Source organism: Castor canadensis, chromosome 10 (assembly GCF_047511655.1).
Source record: "Castor canadensis chromosome 10, mCasCan1.hap1v2, whole genome shotgun sequence".
NCBI classification, from domain to species: domain Eukaryota; kingdom Metazoa; phylum Chordata; class Mammalia; order Rodentia; family Castoridae; genus Castor; species Castor canadensis.
Genome location: NC_133395.1, coordinates 134931358 through 134946644, shown reverse-complemented (window position 1 = coordinate 134946644; position 15287 = coordinate 134931358). Strand labels below are relative to the sequence as shown.

The following is a 15287-nucleotide window of genomic DNA, read 5'->3' as shown; positions in this document are numbered from 1 at the left end:
TAGAGTTTGCAGTTCAGGTATTTGGTATGACTTACAGATAAAAAGTTACTATATTATTAAGCAGAGAATTGAGGCTGGTCAGGGGGTCACTGTGTCCTTGGTTGTATCTGTGTACTCTCCTGCATTGAGGAAATGGCCCAAATGCTTTTGCTTTCCCACATTTCTTTGGGAAGGAGAATGTGCCCCATGTGAAACTTTGCATCAGTTCATCTAATGTGTTCCGCTGATCCCTCTTGGCTGTAGCACAGAAAACCACATTGGATTTAAGCAGTTGACTGATGTCATTTGTCCTGACCTCTTAATAGAACATCTTAAGTCTGCTATCTAATTTCCCTACAGAGCCCCCCCCAAAGATTCCATTAATATTGTGGGGTTGGTGAAAGAAACTGGCTTAACAGCTTATTATATAAGCTTATGGTTTGTTGTTAATTAAAATCAAGTCATGTATGTAAAATTATGACTTGGGGTAGACAAGCTGGTTCTAGAATAAACAAAGGATTAATATCAGAGCTCAACATTGCCTGGCTTCTAGAACAACTTACTCTCTCCTCACAGAGCAGAGTTTCACATACAAACAAATGAGAGGAAGAAGATGGAGGGAGACACAGAGACAGAGACAGAGACACAGAGAAATAGAACATGGGACTCAGAAAACAAAAGTATTGTCTGGTGCTATCATCCCTATGGTCTAAATTCTCAACCTGTGAGATTGTGTAAGCCAAGAGCTGACCACAGCCAGACCATGGTAGAGGCTGGCAGTACCCCAGCCTCAACCTTTAAAGGCAGAAACTACCCCATTTTTGGGGCCTCTGCTATGAGGACAAGAGGACCCATATGCTTTAATCTCTCTCTAAGTTGTTTATAATTCTTAATATAATGGAGACATTGAAAATTATGAAGTCAGGATCTTGGTGTGGTGTTACACACCTGTAATCCTAGTACTCAGGGAGTCTAAGGCAGCAAGATCACATGTTGGAGACCAGCCTATCTTCATAGTGAGTTCCAGGCCAGCCTAGGCTACATAGCAAGACCTTGTCTCAGAACAACAAAGCAAAGCAAAAGAAAACAAAAAATGGACAAGGTCAGGCTGGGGGTGTAGCCCAGTAGTAGAGAACTTGGCTAGCATAATCAAGGACCTGGGTTTGAACCCCAGAATCTCAAAAAATAAGATGGATTTAAAGACCATCTAACAATACAGTTTAAAGTATTGTATGATATTACAAAGAAAGAAAGAAATTTCTAAGCTGTGCCCTGTGAAAGGGCTGGAGATCTATACCACATCGATAGTGTATACACTTAGCACACTTAACATGCATAAAGCCCTGGGTTTAATCCCTAGCATTACAAATAAATAAAATAAAGCTGTGTATCCCTATGACTTCATTATATATGTAAAGAAAACTTTATGCCTAGAAAAAGGATTGAGGGAAGACAGTGGGGTGTGTTGGGAAGATAGGCTTTTGGGTATTTTTTCTTCTTCTGACTTTTCATATTTTTTTCAGCAAATGTTCACTGTTTTTATTTTAGAAATAAAAGCCAATTGTAAAGAATGCAAAGAGACAAAAATTTCTCTAAAAGACATCTAAGGAATGTTTTGTTTTGCAGAAAACCGGTTCTGGTGAAACAGAAACTGAAGTTATAAGCTATGTGGATGAGCCTGGCTTGGAGGTCTTGGAAAATTCTGTGTTTTGATTGTTGCAATGGCTTTCTCCAGTGAAATCACACACATAGCTCAGTGATGAGAACAAGGATTATTGTTTCTTGGCTAAGAGCTGTTCAGAATTTACTGAACATTCAATTTAGCTGCAAGGCAATACGTCCAGACATTCAAGTCTTGTATGTCTTAAAGTGTGTGTGCTTCATCAAAATCTCCTTGCTCACAGAAAAGTGACTGAAATCTGAACATTTTGCCCACACTGTACAGCATAGCACCTCCTCCCACACCTGCCAGTCTTTGCAATTTGCATGACTTACCTGGAACTTTTGTACACAAGAGACAGTTTTTAATGCTAATGTCACATGTTTTTACTTCTGGCAATGCCAGTTTGACCGTCAAAGCTGCCAGTGGTAACACTCAGCTAAAATCTAAGGAAGAAAGTATTTAGTCCCATTGGAGTGAACTTGGATTCAAGACTGTCTTTCCTATAGCAACAGGAAGTCACAAATTCATGGTGCCTTTTCCTTTGAGTGATAGAATACTTTTCCTTGAAGTAGTGCTTGTGTGTGTGTGTGTGTGTGTGTGTGTGTGTGTGTGTGTGTAGGAGAGAGAGAAAGAGAAAGAGAGAGGGGGAGAGAAGATGGGAAAGGGGAGAGAGGAGAAGAGAGGAAACAGAGGAGAGAAGGAGAGAACAGTGGAAGAGAGGAGAGAGAAGGTCTGATTGATCAAGGGAAAAGCATTTGAAGCAAGTTATTTTAAAAACATGAAGAACTAAGACATCACCACCTATTAAAAGAGATACAGGATTCTGCTCTAAGATTATATTCTTAAAGGCATCCTTGGTATTCTGGAACTATATATCAAGAGGCAATGAGCATAATTCCATTGTGAGGGGGATCACTGGATCAAGAATGAACCTCCTGAAGAGATGTTTGCTGCCAAGGACTTCAGAGCAGTTTATAGGCTAAGTAGTGCTCAGTCTACCCGATCTCAAGTTTGGAAGGATTCCTACAGGTCATTCCATTATGCATTCCAATCTGTATGGAAATTTCTCCTCTCCACATCTTCCAATTTGAGTCTGTGTCCAGAGCCAAGGCGCTTGTGATGGGTGATGGGCTACAAATAGAACCAAGTACAGCTATGCCCCGGGTAGAGACTACATAGCAGGGTCAGTTAGCAGAAGGGATCCAAATGGTGCTGATTCTATATGGTCCTTGGTCAAGAAGCTTGATATGGGGAAAGGAGGTGACATTGCTCAGAATTCCCACCATGGCCCACTCTCTTCTTTTTGCTTTCTGTAATTGATTTAGTCAGTATTGATCTTCAAAGGGGGATGCAATGAGTATCACGTACTCCTAAGGCTGGTTTTTCTGACTAATCTGCAATCATCCTTTGTAACTAGCAGACGTCTGGGCCCAGAACAAAAGTACGACAGTCAGGACAGCTGTCAGTGACTGGTTGTTTCCCAAGTGTCAGAGTGCCTTGCCCAGATACCTCACTTCTTATCTCTAAACTTGACAAATTTGCATTGTCTGATAATCATTTGGATTACTGCCCCCATTTTACTGATGCAGCCACTGAGGTTCAGACGGGTTGTTAGACAGGAAACAGCATAGTAAGCAGTTGGTTACAGGCCCAGGTGATACCGGTAATATGGAAGGGACTGTCAGAAAAAGCTGAAGTTTGCTTAGGAGTTGACCTGGAAGGCAAGGCCTGTGGAAGTGCTACAGTAACAGGACAATTGCTCATCCAACCAATGGAGAATTCTCTGAGAGTGGTTTTGAGAACCTGTATTTAAAATGAACACTTAGGTCAGGTGCTTTCAAACTGAGCATGTATCAGAGATCCCTGGGAGAAGATTGGGCCCCATTCTCAGGGTCTGATTGGGTAGGGCTGGGAGGGATCTTAGAATCTGTAGGACCAATAAGTTCCCAGGTAATTGCTCATGCTTGTGGTTTGTAGATTAGCTTTCAGAACTTCTGTCTTAGGAATAAGGCAACCTGAAAGCCAACTACTGAATGAATAAGTGACAGCAAAGACCTACCCCCCAAAACTGCCTGTTTTGAAAGGCTCAGAGTTCTGGGTTTTGTCTTTTTCAAACCAGAGCCTAGAAACCTAGTATTGTGGAAGTCATTTTGATGTAAAGGCTGGGCCAGAAGAAGGGAGCTACCCATAAGTGCAGCCAGTTCTTCATTGTTGGGTGTAGAATTCACTTCAAAGGTACCTTCCTAGACTTCAGCAGGCAGCAGCAGCACTCCAGACTTCTCAGAGCTTTGACCACCCTATTTGAGCTGGTGCTGGCCCCTAGCCCTGGTGAGTTGTCAGCAGCAATACAAAGTAGGTCTGTGAACTTATTCTGGCCTACCAACATCACCTCTACAAAGCCCTCAAAAGCAGGTTGGCGGATTCTGCCTCTGGTTCTCATTCAGGGCTTCTGTCCATCCCTTCCTTGGAGCTAGTGCACAGCTGTGCTGCCTCCCCACCAGACTGTGAGCCCTAGGAGCATGGAGCCCATACGAGATACATCTTTTCATCTACAAGATCTAGGACACTACCTCAACCTCAAGAACTACAAAAGTCCTCACTGAGCCCTGGTGCGATACTTTGCATGTATTTGAAATTCAACAGTATTCAGCAGAGATCAAGACCCACAATTTCATAGAGGGGAAGATAGATGTTTAATGACAACACAATTAGAAGTAGCCAGGAGACCATGAGTGCTTGGCCATTAGGCTGCCATAACCTTTTTTTTTTTCTTTTCTTTTTTCCTTCTTCCTGATATGGGAAAGTTGTTAAGTATAAATTTCTGTACAAGAGAGCCTGGGCTTCAGAACTGGCTCATTTTGAGTGGTCTATACTGTACTCACCAGCCTTGTCATGGCAAAGCAGAGAATATGGACATTAATTTAACATTAAATACTACTGTCCACAGACTGAGGGAGGCAGAGCTGGCACTGACTCCCTGTGGCACAGGGTGGAGAATCACCTTCCTTCCAGATCCTTCATCAGAACAAATACTGGTTCTCCAAGAAATCCTCTGCAAGAAGAGTTTGAGCCCAATTCCTTTCCTTGTCTTTTGGAACTTGCTGCTTGCAGTTTGGAATGCAGGAGAGACTGGAGGGTGAAGTTCACATTCACCAACAATTCCACCACCTGAGCCTCATTGCAATGCCTCAGGCCTCAGGCTATTTATGCAGGCGGGGAAATAATCCACGTGGGCACAAAACATCCTGATTAAAAATCCAAACGTTTGCATGGTGAGATTTGTATGTGTCAGGACCATCTGTTGGTGGAATTAATAAACCTTGGGTGCTAATTTGTTAAAGAAAAAGTACATATCTGGAAGCAAGAACAGAGAACTAAAAGCGATCTTGGATGGCATGAGTAAAGGTGAAAAACCTAATTAGAATAGGATTTAATGCTAGCCTAAGGATCTTTGTGACAATGACTGTGTAGCTAGCCTGCTCAGGAAATGGACTTCCATGGTACAAACTTTTTGAAAACCCTTCCTTTAGCATTTTATATTGAACTAAATGATAATCTTGGCTTTTCTCAGTATCCCTTTGGTTTATGTAATTGATGTGAATGAAAGCAAATGTAATTCAGAAGGAGACATGTTGAACAAAATGGACAATAAATTGTCTAAGTCTGCAAATTGAAGAGAAGTATATTTCTCATTTTTCCCCATTAACATTTCCCTTCTCTGTCCCCAGTATTTTCATCGTCTTTTGGTGAGGGTTGTTGCAGTAGCCTCTGAACTGAATTTCTGTTCTCCAGTATTTCCTCTCTATTAAAGGCATATCTGCCTTTACTGACTCATCCAAAGCCCTCTAGGAAGTAAGTCCTTATCACCCTCAAATTAAAGCTCCTTGTAAGAAAAAATCCATCATGACCTTGCTTCTCAGTAGTTTTCTAGCAAAATTCTGCAAAACACCACCTTTGTTTTGATCAACTACTGATTGTTTCCCTGCAAGCCAGGTTGTCTCATCTTTCCATGATACTGCTTAAACTTTCTTTAACAGAAAAAGCCTTCCCAACCTTGTTTCATCTTGTCACCACTTTATCTTCCAAGGCTGAGCTCTTTGCCACCATGTTTCCCTCCATTTCTAGTTTGAACTATGGTGTTCTCCAGATACCCTCTGTTTAATTGCAAGTTACCACTCCATTCACAATTTTTTGTCCCAAAGTGTAAATACTCTGAGGTCAAGAACCATGTCTCACTTACTTTTTAGTCCCCAAGCACTGAGTAGAAACTAACTGGTGGCTGAGCTTAGCTGGACAAAGAAAAGAAGTGAGTCACTGAAAGGCATTCCACATTAGAAAACAACATTCCCCTTAGGTACTACAGAACCAAACTCTATTTGGTAGAGTCACTTATTAAAGCTGTGTGGTAACAGCAGAAATGAAATAATCACTGGAGATTCAAATAATGAAATAAGAAGTCACAGGGGATATATTGCTCACTTCTTAAAAGCCTGCCTTGACTTCAACAGCCAGTCATTACCTGGGCCTCGGTACCAAGGTGCCTGTGCACTGCACTGGGCTCTTCCCACCACCCCTCACCAACCATTTGGGGCCCAGTATATGTGACGTCAGAGTATCAGCACAAAGTATAACCCAGCACATTAGTTTGAAGTTCTAATGTGCCACTCTCCCCCGCAACATGGTGGTATGTCATTAGATTTGTTTCATTTATTAAAATTAAAAGGAAAAATCTGTCCCTATCACGTGACAAAATGAAAGAACACACAACCCTGGGGGGAATGGGAGCTGGAAGAAGAACAATAAAGTATTGTTCTTTTAAAGGTTAACTAAAGCCCTTCTTCTTAAAGGGCTAGGCAGAAACATTCTCAGCTTTGAGGATCACCTGGTCTGTTGCAGCGATAAGATTCTGCCACCATAACACAAAAGTAGCTATTACAGAAGGTGCAAGTGAGCATGGCTGTGTCTCATCCTTCTTTACCAAAAAATGGGGCAATGAGCTAGATTTGGTAAGTGGGCCAATGGGTATCTGTATGTAGCATAATGGATCCAAAATATGTCATGTTTGAGGATGCTCTTCCTTTCTTTTATTGTATTATATTTTGGGAAACAATTTGAGAAAATAATTATGGTTAATAAAATAAAAATTTTATCAAGGAGGTTCTGTTTTGTTAGCCGGTCTCAGTGGTTCACACTTGTAAACCCAGCTACTCTGGAGGTGGAGGTTGAGAGGATCAGCAAAAATTCCAGACCCTCCCTGAAAAATAAGGAAATAAAAAAGGGCCAGGGTGGGCCTGGGTGACATGCCTTCTGAATTCAAACCCAGTACTGCCAAAAACAACAACAAAAAATACCTGTGTTTGCCTGAACTTAACTTGTTAAGTTTGCATGAAACTTACATTGTTTTTTCATGAAATACAGGGTCACCATTTCTATTTGTACTTTTATTTGTTTACATTTTCACACCATATTTCAAAAGTGTGTATGTTTCTATCTCCTTCAATGAACCATAAGGAGGGAAGCCTTTATGCTATTTATCTCAGTTCTTCAGTACCCAGCACAGGGCTTGACACACAGTAAGTACTCAACTTTTATTCAATAACCAAGAGGAACAACTGGGCCAATTTAAATTGCTAGTTATATGGTCTCAGATATTTTGTCCTAAAATCTGATAAATGGTTCATCAACTATATAATTTTCCTACTAGCTGTACTATGGATTCAGCTCTTGGAAAAAGCCTGTTTTTAATCATCTTTCAAAATAGTTCTGGAATTTCCCCCACTACCTTGCCATATAACCTGGCCCTTTTCTCTAGAAAGATTCCCTTTGGCTTAATTTCTTTGCTGCCAGTTCTAAGAGGAATGTTAACCATCAGCCACTGCTCTTGGAACTCACATAGTTCTCACATACACACACCCACCATTCAAAGAAATAGAGAAGGAGAATTCAGCAAATGAAACAGAACTCAAAACAGCAAATCTAGGCCTCATCCTTGAAACCATCAACCTTCATATATCAGCAAGACCTTGGAATTTTGAATTTGAAATTAATGATGTCAGCAGGGATGCATCTTTCTCCCCTGCAGAAAATTGTAAGACTTAGCAAATAAAAATAGAGGGCCTGTTAAATGTTTTATGGAATATACTCTAAAAGAGTACACATTTATAAATTTGAAATCCAAGTTTAACTTGGCCTCTCATATTTCATTTGGCAACCATGATCTTGTAGGATAATCTGAGTTTGATAAAAAAAAAAAAGCCCCAATTCACCTGGAGTTAAGTATAACCAACAAGCAAAAATTACAATTTGCAGTCAAATAAAAAGAAGCAGCTTGACTAAGCCTATTCAGAATAGAGAAATTACCACACCTGAGCTGTGTGGGATCTCTCTACAGGAATCCTGTACCATGCAGCTAGGCTCAGACTTGGTCACTTTTTAACATCAGTGTATAACTTCCTTGGAGGCGTTCTACTGCCTTCTCTTCTCATTGTTATATGGGCACTAGTATCTATCTATCTATCTATCTATCTATCTATCTATCTATCTATCTATATCTATCTATCATCTATCTATCTATCTATCTATCTATCTATCTATATCTATCTATCTACCATCTATCTATCTATCATCTATACCATCTCTCTATCTCTACTTATCTATCCCTCCAACTATCTTATCTATCATCATCATCTCTATCCTCTATCTTTTATGTGTCTGTCACCTATATATAAACAAGACATCTAGAATTTGGAGGCGGTGTTAGAAACATGTTGCTAGCATCTGAATCTCAGGCCTCTGCTCAGCTTTCTGACCTGGGACACATTTCTGAACTCCTCAGCCTCAATTTTCCATGTGTAAAATAGGAATAATAAATACAGGTTAATTTGTGGCTGAGACTATCATCACATACTACAAGCATTGTCAGCTATTATTATTGCATTTCTCCCTAGTGTCACCATATCCTGTTACTATTCCCTTGGCTTCCCACCAACATTTGACTGCCATATCATTTCCTTGTACCTATATTATTGGCTGGTGCAGAGAGGGTAGTCAATATACAGCCCCTTGCTGAATACCCATCCCACTTCAGGGACCTTAACTTCTCCTCTTCCTCTGAACAGCTATGTCCCAGGCTTGCCCTTGTTCAGAATGTCTTCATTCCCAATCTTCACCCCCGACATCCTGCCTCCCACATTACCACTTCCCTTATGCCAACTCTTTACTGCACTGTGCTCTAGCTGAACTTAAGGGTGAGGTTCCTTACTCTAGCCTGTTGTTTCTCTCAGGAAATACTTATATTTAGGTATTTTGGTTTGAATATGAAATGTCTCCCACAGGGCTCCTATGTTGGATACTTGTTCCCCAGCTGGTGGTGCTATTTTGGGAGGTGGTGCAAACTTTACGAGGTGGGTCCTAGCTGGAGGATGTAGGTCACTAGAGGCATGCCTTTGAAAGTTATTCCTGGTCTCCAGCCCCTTCCTCTCTCTGTTTCTTGTCTACCATGAGGTAGTAGTCTTTGTCACATGCTTTTGCTTCCCATGGGCCCAGAGTCAACAGAGCTATGGACTGGACTCTGAATCCATGAGCCTCAATAAGTAATTCCTCCCCTTAAGTTGTTCTGTCAGGTATTTTGGTCACAGTTACAGAAAGTTACCACACACTAGGTATTGAAATGCACTGAATCAAGAGTTGAAAATTCTACTTCTAGTGGTCTGTGTTTCTCTGGGCTTGTGGTATCACCTATTTGCCTCCATTTCAAAAATGAAACTCACACCTGTCACTCCTGAGCATGAAGAACACTTTGGAAATCATAAAAACCAAATTTAAGCCATCTCTATTTGTTCATTGAAATCCTAAAATATATCTAGATATTTCCTGGTATAGTCGGTGTTATTCTTAAAAGAGGCAAGAATGTGTAGGAATAGCTCAGTTGACAGAGATTGAAGATGTCACATTTAATTATACCCATATTAAGTATTTCAATCTTGTAGCTTCCAGACTTTCAGATCATGTGGTTGACTTATTTTTTAAACTTTCTATCTGTGTGACTTTTCTTATATGAGCTCTGCTAATCTACCACTGACCATAACTGTTGGTGATAAAGGCTAGGCTAATTTTGTTTGCACTGTGAGTTCTATTGAGTATTGCAGTTTACATTCCAGTTGTAGGAAAGGAGCCTCCTTACAGAATGGACATCCTGACATGCATAGAATAACCACAGTCTGGCAGAGGGCTTGGGAAACCATATGAAATGGGAACAGATATACTCCTCTTCCACATCACATGAGTGAAAATGATTTAAAAACTAGATACAGAGGTATGAGTGACAGAACCAGGTGCACAGGAAGTCAGAGAAAGGAGAGGTCAATACCAGATGGGGAAACTGATGGTGGCTTTGTGGAAAACCTGGCATCTGAGTGAAGACCCGATTGCCTATCTCCTTTTATATGAATATTAATAGCAATATTTAGATTTGTAAATATTCCATTTATTGTATTAAAGTTATTAAATAGTAAATTGATATTAAGAAGTGATAGTTAAATAAAAGGCCATAGGATATGCCATTTTAGTTTAATTCATTTGGGGGATGGGAATCATCCACAGTCTATGTCTGTGGTTTTGGCTATGTCCCTGGAGAAAAACAATAACGGATTTATGAAATAATCACTCATACTTGTAGAGCTGTGTTTGGATTTTTGTGAACTTTATTCTACCTAAGTGGCACTGTCAACATGCATCCCAGGCTGTCAGACTCCAGAATCCATATTCTTATCTACTATGTTAGGCTCCCTGTGTAAGGCCCTGGTGGCTGGCATTTTGTGATGTAATAGTTTTGAATATGTCCATAGATTGAAAATAAATCATTGATTTTAAAAAGCCCCTTTAACTACTATGATTGGCCCCCTAAGACTTTTAGCCAGAAAAAAATCTTAGTACAATTAGCCCTGTACTAATTGTAAAATAAGGGAGGTATAGTCAAGCTTGATGATCTGTGTGAAAGGGATAGAAGAGTAGCAATGATAATCCAATATAGTACAAAAATCATCTGGTGGTTGATATTACATTAAATTGCATGACCTTTTAGTAGCTAATTATGTATCACTTATATATTTTTAATAACTCAACATTCATGAGCATATTTGCAGTAAGACAGGAGTGGAAAGGGAGATTGAGAAAAGGTTACTCAAGATTTAAATCACCTCCTGGATGTAAATAACCAAGATTTTGATGGTAGCAGTAACTCAATCATTCTGTTTTAAGAGAAAAGCTCTCTGTACCTTTCACCTCATAGGCTGGCAGAATTCAGTGCTTACCTGAGAAATGAAGTTTATCATCCATGTCTTCCACCCACATGGAAAGCTGCTGGTTTGTACAAGGTGTGTTGGTGCTATAAAAGCTAGATACACTGAGAGGATCAAATTACCTGTTAGGATAAAATGGTCTTCTATACAGTTAAATCACAGGGGGATTACACACAAAAGAAAGGCTAACAGAGCAATTGAAAAGGTTAAATTATCAAGCACATCTTCCTAATGCTCCTCCTTTGGGAAGAAGTCTTAAGTAGCAACTCATTACATCTGAGTGTGTGACTTGGGCCTGGGGCCTGGGAATTCTACTTGACTGGAAACACATACAAAGTCTGTTGTTTAAAACCACCCAATATCTATTTTCCCACCTTCTAGAAACATCATTCCCATCTTTCTTTGCCAAACTCCCTTCTGATGAATGCGAGTTTAATGAAAAGTTCTCTGTCTGTGTGACCCAAATTGATTAGACACTTCTGGAAGAAGTTTTGGATATCAGACAGAGTGGCATCAAAACCAGAAACAAAGCTGAGTTATCTCCATAACTATGCAGTGAAAATACTTTGCAAAGTTCCTGCATTCTGAACCCTCAGAATGGCCTGGTGCTCATCACCAAGGCTTGGTCCTTAGGTGTTTCCTGGGCTCTGTGATCAAACCTATGTCATGCTAATTAGTTCATTTCTGTCTGCTAAGTTAGCAGAGTTGTTTCTGTTTATTGGAACCAGTGAACTTTATCTGTGATAACCACGGAAGCCAACAAGTTTGGGTGAAGTTGCCTATGGGGTACTTTCTATAATACCTGCAGGCCAGTCAGACTCAGCTATTTCAGGGCTTCATTATCAGATGATGAAGCTGAGTGGTGAAAATTCACGAAGACACAATGTCAGAAGCCACTAACACTTTCCAGCACACCACGAAATTCATGACACAGTCTTCCTCGGTTGGTTTACGATGGCACACAGGCAGGCAACTGATGCAAAATGCTACTTCAAAGACCCCTTCAATCAATTAATCAATGAGCATTTATTGCAAGGCACTGTGCTAGGCACTATGGAGAGTACATGGAAGAGAAGACCAACATCCCTGCCCTCAAGGAGCTTACAATCTAGTTGGGAAGACAAGGCATACATACAAGGAAAAGTAAGTAACAATACAGGAGTTAAGTTAATATGCAAGATAACAATACAAGAGTTCTTTCCAAAAGTAGTACCTGATTAATTACTAAATGAAGGGTTTCTGTGAATTCAGAAGGAGGATATCACAAAGGACTGAAGTGGGAAGATCTCACAGGTAAGTTGGGGCTGGAGGTACCATAGGATAGTTGACAGTTGGGTGGGAGAGGGCATCTCAGGAAGGGGCAGCCATGAGACCAAAAGGCACAGAGGTGAGACCAAAAGCAAGCAGTGTTTGGGGGCTCAGGAGGGCTCAATGTGGCTGACTACAGAGTTAAGGTGTTTTACATTAGGAAGGGCCTTACGTGCTTAAGTTTAGATTTTATCATTTTGGCAATGGGGAGGAGGGAAACAATAGGTATATTTAGATTAAACATACAAAAGACTTAGCTAATCAAGTCTGACCTTCAGGACATTTATTTGTGGGTTTTGACCCTCTCTATTTCCAAAGAGGATTTGAAATGGTGTCTTCAGGATTGTCAATTCCAAAGGGATAGCTCTGGGTCAATTAGCTTTGGGTCATGGCCAGAGACTTTTGAGTCCCTCTATGATCCCAAATTATGAGTAGCACAAGAGTAAGCTAACAAATTCCCTGACAGGCAGGCAGGAAAAATGCTCCCAGAAGACAAGTATCTTTACAAATAACAGAATATTTATTAACAATACCTTTAAAAAAAGATTACATTTGCTAGATCACTGGTAAATATAATTTACACTGGGGTTGGGAACTACCTGGGGTATCATTTTTTTTCATTCATTTTATTATTTTGTTGATTTTTTTTGCGTGTGATTTTTAAATCTTATTTTAACATAGAAGTAATCATATCAAACTAAGAAAGGAACACAGCTTGAAATACTGACAATATTTTTTTCTGGTTACCACCCTAATTTTTACACAAGTGGAATCCTGATTATGACTTTATTGGATGAATATAACTAGAAGGTTGAAAAGTTAACTTACGTTATTTGTACGCAAGAATGACAAATTACAGGCAAATGTGAGTTCTCTGAGAAAGAATAAAAGGTGGTAGTGTGTTTACAGGTGAATATTTGTATAGAAAACCTCATTGCCTTTTATATCACTGTTCCACTAGTGTCAGCTTACAAAACTTCCCCCAGCATAACAAATAGTTCTTTTCATAAGAATACAGTTTTGTGATATTGTCATTTTCCAATGTGTAGTTTTAAGACTTAGAAGGTAAAGCTTATAAAGCAACTAGGCTAGCTATTGCAAAACAGGAGAATCATCAAGTTACCATACAATTGTACTAAAGATCTTTTATAGAGTCATATGAAAAATTGTTTGCAGCAGCTATTTGCTGAAAGAGGACAAATCCTTCAAACTCCATATGTGAGTGTTTTTTCAAAAGAAGGGCTCTATTCTTACAGAGATACACATCTTATTTATAAGAAATTTTGTAAAGAAATTATGAATACACTGACAGAGAATTACTTTTTTAAAATTTGCATTCAAACAAATACATTTAAAGATAGTAAAATTATCTTTTCTCCTTTGAAAGTCTTTGATGACTATAGTAACTTTTGGTCTATGTTACTACAGGATATGTAACTTTAAATTCAATGTCTGAGATTATGCTACTACAAAGACAATGCTAAAAGAAAGTCTTACTGTACGATGCTAAGTTCAAGGATGGGAGGTATTGCACAAGGTGCCTCTTAGGCAGTAAGATTAGCTTTTGAGATTTGTAGCCATTCCTGAAGCCATCTCAAGTTGTGTTGAATGACAAAATTCACAACAGGGTAAGAAAACATATTGTATGTGCCAAAAGTACTTGATTCAATGCATTAACCATTCAAAGAGTAATTTATACACAGCAGCCTTGGGTTATAGACCAACTCTCCAGCTGTTCTGCCACTAAATCCTTGTAAAACTGTACAAGTCATTTGCAATTTATTTACCAAGATGAGTTTCACACTCTGTTTTTAAAGGAAATATTCTCAAATCATAATTGTATGGTTGTTACCCATAGCATTTTACAGCAGAGGAAAAAATTAATATCTACATTATATGTTAACTTTAAAAAATTCTATAAAACACTAAATATATAATAAAAATATGCATATAAGGACATGTAAACTGCTTTGGTAACATCATATTACAGATGTCTTCAGTGCATTGCAGAGTTTCCAAAGAAACTTCAGACAAAGCTAGATTTGCTTTGAGGAAGTACTGCATAACGCCATTCCTAAAGAAGCAAAAAACATTTTTTTCCAGTAATAAGATGTACTTGAACAACAATATTACTTAGTACTGGGTGTCTTCAAAACAACTAGCTAAATGTTGCTTATATTATAAATAACAAGTCCTTTAGATGACTTTTGTCATAAACTAGACCTGGCTGTGAGGGAAATCATTATCGTGCTGATGGCTGACAGTGTACACGCATTCGAAGTGGAAGCCCCGGATCCTCTTGCGTAGGAATCTGAAAAGGGAGAAGAAATTCACTTAAAATGGTCGCAGCCAACTAGGGAAGAGAAGCCGCTGGGTTTCCCAAGACTGCAGAACTGGCTGGGTTCTTCTGGAAACTGGTCTCTCAATGACTCTTTAATATCAATTCTGTGACTACCTGGCTATGAACTTGGGAACAGATTGTAGGACATCTCTATAACAACTTTTTAAAAGCTTTTGTGAAATGAAAATGTCCAAATTTAATGTGGGAAGAAACTTTAACATTACTACTACTAATACTGATACATGCTATCATATATCGATGCAACAATATGAAAAGTGCTATTCCTTTTCAAATTCTACCTGTGTGCTGGGCACAGACCACGATGTTATGACATTTAAATCTCACGAGAACATCTTATGGACTAGGTATTGTTATTACTCCATTTAACAAGTGAGGAGATTGGCCCTGAGAGGACACTAGCTATGATCTTCTAGCTGGTGAATGGCTGAATTAGGAATCAAATCCAGGTCTGTCTATATATGCCCATTTGTCAAACAAAATAATCTAAAACATTTTTAACCTTTTCTTATGGGTATTGTATTTTTCATAGTAAGAGGTTTCTAGTATCATTCAGGGTTTCTTGAAGGTTGTGAGATCTCTTTGACCAACATAATGGAAAAAACTCTTTTGAGGGAAGAAATCATGTTGTGTTCATAGTCACATCCTTATCATCTAATAACGATACTAGTATAATTAC

The 15287-nt window shown here is 39.2% G+C and overlaps 2 protein-coding genes across 10 annotated transcripts in view; one reads left to right on the top strand and one right to left on the bottom strand.

The window, feature by feature from the left end:
* The window catches only part of Il5ra (interleukin 5 receptor subunit alpha), a 37865-nt gene extending 32562 nt beyond the window's left edge, over positions 1-5303 (top strand). The window contains exon 11 of the mRNA XM_074044277.1: positions 1606-5303. Within this exon, the coding sequence (XP_073900378.1) occupies positions 1606-1692 (87 nt within the window). The 3' untranslated portion in view covers positions 1693-5303. The remainder of the gene's footprint in view (positions 1-1605) is intronic.
* A 6641-nt stretch (positions 5304-11944) lies between these two features.
* The window catches only part of Cntn4 (contactin 4), a 905834-nt gene continuing 902491 nt past the window's right edge, over positions 11945-15287 (bottom strand). For all 9 annotated transcript variants that reach the window (XM_074044274.1, XM_074044268.1, XM_074044270.1 and 6 more), the window contains one exon: positions 11945-14560. In XM_074044274.1, coding sequence (XP_073900375.1) covers positions 14460-14560 — 101 coding nt within the window. In that variant the 3' untranslated portion in view covers positions 11945-14459. The remainder of the gene's footprint in view (positions 14561-15287) is intronic.